The sequence below is a fragment of the Culex pipiens genome, chromosome 3, assembly GCF_016801865.2.
Source record: "Culex pipiens pallens isolate TS chromosome 3, TS_CPP_V2, whole genome shotgun sequence".
In the NCBI taxonomy this organism is placed as follows: Eukaryota; Metazoa; Arthropoda; class Insecta; order Diptera; family Culicidae; genus Culex; species Culex pipiens.
The window spans coordinates 171,491,867-171,497,866 of record NC_068939.1 but is presented as its reverse complement, the minus strand read 5'-3'; the positions used below and the strand labels follow the sequence as shown (position 1 = coordinate 171,497,866).

The 6,000-nt window shown below is 35.6% G+C and overlaps 1 protein-coding gene across 4 annotated transcripts in view; it reads right to left on the bottom strand.

Annotated features, from left to right (window-relative positions):
• Window positions 1–254: 254 nt before the first annotated feature.
• The window catches only part of LOC120423534 (serine/threonine-protein kinase minibrain), a 109,887-nt gene continuing 104,141 nt past the window's right edge, over window positions 255–6,000 (bottom strand). For all 4 annotated transcript variants that reach the window (XM_039587384.2, XM_039587391.2, XM_039587396.2 and 1 more), the window contains one exon: window positions 255–1,262. In XM_039587384.2, the coding sequence (XP_039443318.1) occupies window positions 397–1,262 (866 nt within the window). In that variant the 3' untranslated portion in view covers window positions 255–396. The remainder of the gene's footprint in view (window positions 1,263–6,000) is intronic.

Sequence of the window (6,000 nt, the reverse complement as noted above, 5' to 3'; positions counted from 1 at the left end):
CTAATTTCTTTGAGGGCAAGCAGACAAAAGAAACCTAACCTCAATATTCTGATCACATGCTGGAAAATGATGTGTTGATTGCTCCCGTCTTCCATCTTTGCAGCGGCCAGGCCTACTGCGACTAAAGTCCATCGCAAAGATGAATCTTTGAAGTGCAACAATTCGCTGCTCTGTTACAGTAACCGTAATAACACTTTTTGCTCCATTATTTCAATTTCAATTCATAAAATAGCATTTAAAATCAAACAACACAGTTTTACCCCTTCTAAATTGGAAAATACGAATTTCATATATTTTCTAAACATAATGTCATGCTTCTTCCATCCACAATTGTTGAAGAAACGACCATTGACACCAAGGTATAAGTGCTCAGTACGACTACTTCTACGCCGACCATCAGTGAATAATGACCGGACTCGGCTGCACGCACACCCCAACCATGGGCGACTCGTCCCGTTCCGCAGCGACCGCGGCCGCAGCCGCCGCCGCCGCCCTTCCTAACCCTTTCGAGCTGCTACTACTACTACTACTGCTTCCGCCTCCACCTCCACCTCCTCCTCCGTTCCCTCCCCCAATTCCCCCGATCCCCACTCCACTCCCGCTGCTACTGCTAACACTCAGTGAACTCGGCCCCCCAATCACGCCCATCGGAACCGCAAAACCCCCGCCGCCACTGCCGATTCCAATCGACGAACTCGACGCCATCAGCAGCGCTGCGTCGTTCATCGAAAAGGGCGCGTACGGACCACCGATGCCGTGTAAACTTCGACTTCCGCCACCGTGACTGGTAAAGCTGCCCGACATGAGGGCTGCTGCTGCGGCGGCCGCCGCCGCCGGATCCATCCCTTGGCCAACACCAACGCCAACGCCAGCGGATGAGGTTGCGTGCGCCAGGCCCCCGACGAGGTCGATTGGCAGTGAGGTGGGGGCGTAGGAGCTGCTGGCGCTGGCGCTGGTGCTGTTGCTTTTGTGGCCAAGCAATGGATGGGGCTGCTGCTGGTGGTGCGACTGTTGGGGCGGCTGCTGCTGGAGGTACCTGCTTCGGTGGTAGTGGGTAGGATTGCTGCCGACGGCCGGCGGGTCGCAGTCCATCGCGTTGCTGAGGCTGTTGCTGGCGGAGGCGGCGTTTTGTTGTTGCTGCTGCAGTTGACTCACGGAGACGGCCGCGGCGGCTTGGGACAGGAGCAGCATACTGGTCGCCTGGGACTGCGGCAGGGGTAAGGATTGGGGCTGGTGGCTGCTGGGCTGCAACGATGGTAGACCTGACGGGGGAGAGGAGGAAAATTGAAATTTGTTAGAAAAATCATAATTTGAAAAGGTTGAACGACAAAGGTTAAAGAAAAATATGGCATATGACATGCGGTGCAAAGATGCAGTTATGAATGTCTAAAAAAAAGTATTCTAGCAATAGGTACACACTACAAACAATTCACAAATTTCAACTAAAGAACGTAATGAGAAACAAAGAAATCCTAGAAAATATCAAATCAAATAATAATATTTTTTTTTTAGAATGTGGTAGAGCTCGTAAAAAGTAAACTACTCAGCTCAGTGGTTTGAACAATAATGATAATTTTATTCGCCGTCATCAATTACGTCTACTACTGCTCCTCAATCAGGACGCCTACTTGCACCGACGAATTTTGAGAAACTTGTTAAGGATTTCCCTGCCATACCATTTTAGTAGGCGCAGGTTCCATTAGAATCGCTGACCAAATAAAAAAAAAGCAAAATCTCCCGCATTTAACGAAGCTGAACCTTGAAAATGCTAGGGCCAGGCCAGACCTACTATATAAAGTCGATCGCAAAGATGGATCGTTGAAGTGGATTGGTTATGCATTGACAAATAAAAATCATTGGAAATCCCCTCTCATGTTATTTTTTTTATGAAGTACATCAAAAATTCAAAATTACTGTGGCTCTTATTTGGAGTAAAGATCTGTGAAGTGAGTCCCATGTACACAATTTTTTTAGAAAATCATTTTAAATAATTAAAACGTAGTGATTTATTTATATTTTTTTATTAAAAAAGCAAAGGAAAAATGCAAAAAGTCTTAAAACGCCATATTTGATGAAAAAAACAAAAGTAAAAGTTATTACAATCAATTGTACAAGTTTTGTCATTAAAAAAAAAAATTTCCAAAAAAATATTGTTATTGCCCTTTGTTTTTTTGGGGCATTTCTGGAGGGGTGTGCACTTGGAGTAAAATTTGCAAACCTACGCAGAAAAGACGACATAATAACAACAAAACACATAAAAAAAACTAAAATTCTAAAAGTTTTTTACAGTTTTAAAGTTTTAAAATAAAAAAAATATTACATTTCCAAAAAAATATATGAAATTTCAAAACATTCAATTTTTGATTTTTTTTTTCAAATTCCAATTTATTTAAAATCCAACTTATTTAAAATCATTTTTTTCAAATCTAATAATTCAATAACATTTTGGAAGTTCAAGCCAAGAAGACAATAAAAAACCTTTTTTTTTTCATTCTAGAAATCCCAAAATTTCGAAATTTTTAATAATTCCGAAAAATTTACAAATTGAAAGCACAAAAAAAACATTCAAAAAATAAAATAAAAGGTTTAAAAATCAGAAAAAACAGAGATTAAAAAAACAAAAATTAAAAAAATATAATAAAACAAAATTAAAAAAATCAAAATATAAAAAAAAACAAAATTTAAAAAAATCAAAAAAAAACAAAAAATCAAAAAAAAAAACAAAAAATTAAAAAACTTAAAAAAAATAAAATTAAAAAACGTCTAAAAAGTCCTAAAATTTGAAAAATACAATGACAAATTCTAAAAAAAAACCGAAAAGCAAAACAATTTTTTTCGAAAAACTTCAATAAAAACAATTTTAAACTTAAAATTCCGCTTTGAGCATGAGATGATTGGAACAGCTTATAAATATTTCGAAGCTTTGTGAAAATTCAATGTAAAGTTCTGAAAAAACAAATTGTTTTCATAAAAACATAGATTTTTTGAAAACAAATGATTGTAAAACAACTGTATAGAAACTGACGCATAAGTTATAACATAACACGGTTGCAACGGTTTAAATCCAAACAATCAGAAAAAATTAAAAATCTGAAAATTATAAAAACCGAAATAATTAAAATAATTAAAAAAGCCAAACATTTCAAGATCAAAAAGAATAAAAAAAATAGAAATTAAAAAAAAACTTAACAAAATTTCCAATTAATAAAAATTATTTTTTTTAATTATTTGAAGTATTAAAAAAAACAAAATCATGAAAAAATTAAAAAAAAACAAAGGATAAAAATATAAAAAACGGAAAAAATAAAATAAAATAAATTGTCAGAAAAACTAAAAAATATACAGTCAACTTTCTGGTTGTCAATATCCAAGGGACCGTCGAGGAAGAGAAGCATCAGTTTACAGAACGATGCAAAATGAAGACTCGATAAAATGTAAAACACCCTTCAAAGTTTCGTTTCTCAAAGAAAAGTGTCTATGCAAGCCATGAGAAAGTGAAATTATTGACAACCGGAATAGATATTTAAAGCAAATAGAATCCAAAGGACCGTCGAGGAAGAGATTCTTCAAGCAAGAGAAAATATCGAGGAATAAAGACAACCGAAGTATGCAGTTTGAAGGGACTGAAAAATTCATCGGTACATGGGGCAATATTGATATCGAGAAGATCGACAGCCAGAGAGCAAAGCAATCCACTTTAACGACCCCCGGGTCTTTGTGGTCTCTGTTGCAAGTTTCTGCTCATTTCTAGGCGTCCGAAGGTTATGTGTGGTGAGTCACCCAAAACCTCTTTTACGCAAATGGACCGATGTTTTACTTCCCCATCCGATAGAAGGCCAGGCGGATAAGGCGGGAATCGAACCCGCGCCCCATAGCAACTTAGGGATCGGCAGCCGAAGCCGCTAACCACTGCGCCAGGAGGCCCACCCACAGCCAGAGAGTCGACTGTAATTTCAAAAAATCACGCCATTTAAAAAAAATCGAAAATGCAAATCAAACAAATTCAATAAATAAAAAAAAGCATACATTTTTTTTAGATATTCAAAATATGCTAAAATTAAGAACCTCAAAAAAGAATCAAATATAAAACAAAAACACAAAAAAATAAAAAAGAATAAAAGCTTAAAAACAACAAAAAATAAAATTAAAAAAAATAAAAAAAATCTTAAAATAAAAAAAAATTAAAAAAATCAACAAATTTACACAAAAAATATTTTTAAACTTTAAACAAAAATGCAAGTGTCTTAAGTTCTAAAATTCTAAAAAAGTACAAAAAAAAATCAAAAATTCGGAAATTAAAAAAAATAGCTCAACAACATTTCTTATTCATAAAATATCAAAAATTTAAAAATTCAAACAATAAAAAAAAACAAATTCGTGAAAAATTAAAAAGAACAAGAGATAAAAAAACATAAAAAAAGCAGAAACAAAAAAAAATTGTCCGATTTTTTTTTAAATATCACGCCATTTAAAAAATTTCGAAAATTCTAAGAATCAAAAAATTCTAATAAATCCGAAAAAAAACAAATAAAAAAATCAAAAAGATCAAAAAAATTACAAATTCACAATAAAATGAAAATAAATCATAAATTATTAAACTTAAAAAAAAAATAAAATATATATTTTAAAACTTAAATAATTGAAAGCAATATTTAAAAAAAAGGCCAACCATGCACTAACACTACCAGGGGAATGAGGTTGCAATAAAAAACACTAGATTAGTTTGTTAGTAGTGTGATGGAGTTAGTTACCTAAAATTATTCTATTGGAACACGGTTTGTTTGGCAAATTTGTCTTGAGATGACGAAACTCTACGTAACGGTGACGGTGACGCTGCTGCTGCTGCACTCGACTGGTTGATGTCGGTTTGAGTTTTCAGCAATAATAATAACAATCGTAATGACAATGTGTGCACAAAAGAACAGATGCTGCGATTCAAGTGGTTTGCTTTTGTGGTGTGGTGTGTGATTTTTCAGTGTACTTCTTAACATTTCAAACAATACTGAACTGGTTCATTGTCTCTCATTTCTCTTCCCGACTGTTTTTTTTTTTTGTTTGTTTGTTTGTTTTGTAGTTTTGTTGTGGCTGTTTGCTGGTGTGTGATTTGATTGTTTAATTTTACCTTCAAGATTAAACATTTCATCGCTCTCTACCCATTTTTTTCTAGTTTCATTCAATCTCATTCTCACAATTTTAAGCTTGGCTTAGTCCACACTTTTCACTCTTTCAATCACTCACTCGTACTTTGCTACTGAAGATGTCGACTCTACTCTTTTACCCTCTTCGAATCTTTTCTCTTTCTGGTACTCAGGTTTCTATTACTTTTTTTTCTTGTTTTATTTTCCTTTGCCTTGCTCTTTTGTTTTAGTTTGTAGTGATTATCTAAATATCTTTTTTTTGCCTTTGCTTGGAGTTCTGTACCTGTTTTTTTACTTTTTGATTTCTAACTTGGAATCTTTTCTCTGTTTTTTTTTGGGGTAGGAAGGGAACGCTACTTTTGCCGGTTACAGATTTCTTTTTTTACATTCGTTTGTCCAAAAAATAGGTGGAAGATTGAGGGGATTCCTTGCTCTGTACATCGTCGACCACCGTGTCGACCTCTTTCCAACTGTTCTGCCCAAACTATTGCTCTTGACGCTATTCTGTATGTATGTATGTAATGTACTGTGACTGTATGTGTATGAGTTCTGACTAATTCTGACTAATCCCATTGTTCATCTCTCCATCACACGACTTTCTGCCGCTGAACTTTGTCTCTCTGCTGATGTTGGTGGCCGCGCCGACTATTGTTCCTGCTGTTGCTGTTTACTGCCGTTAGCGTTACCGTTATCGCCGCTGTTAGTGTTAGAATTATTATTGTTATTATTAGTATTAATATTACTGCCGCTGCTGCTGTTGCTGTTGCTGCTGCTACTGCTCGAACTGGGATGAGACGACTGTGGTTGTGGTTGTTGGTGTGACGAAGACGCAGTCACCGCCGGATGATGATGGTGATGAGGC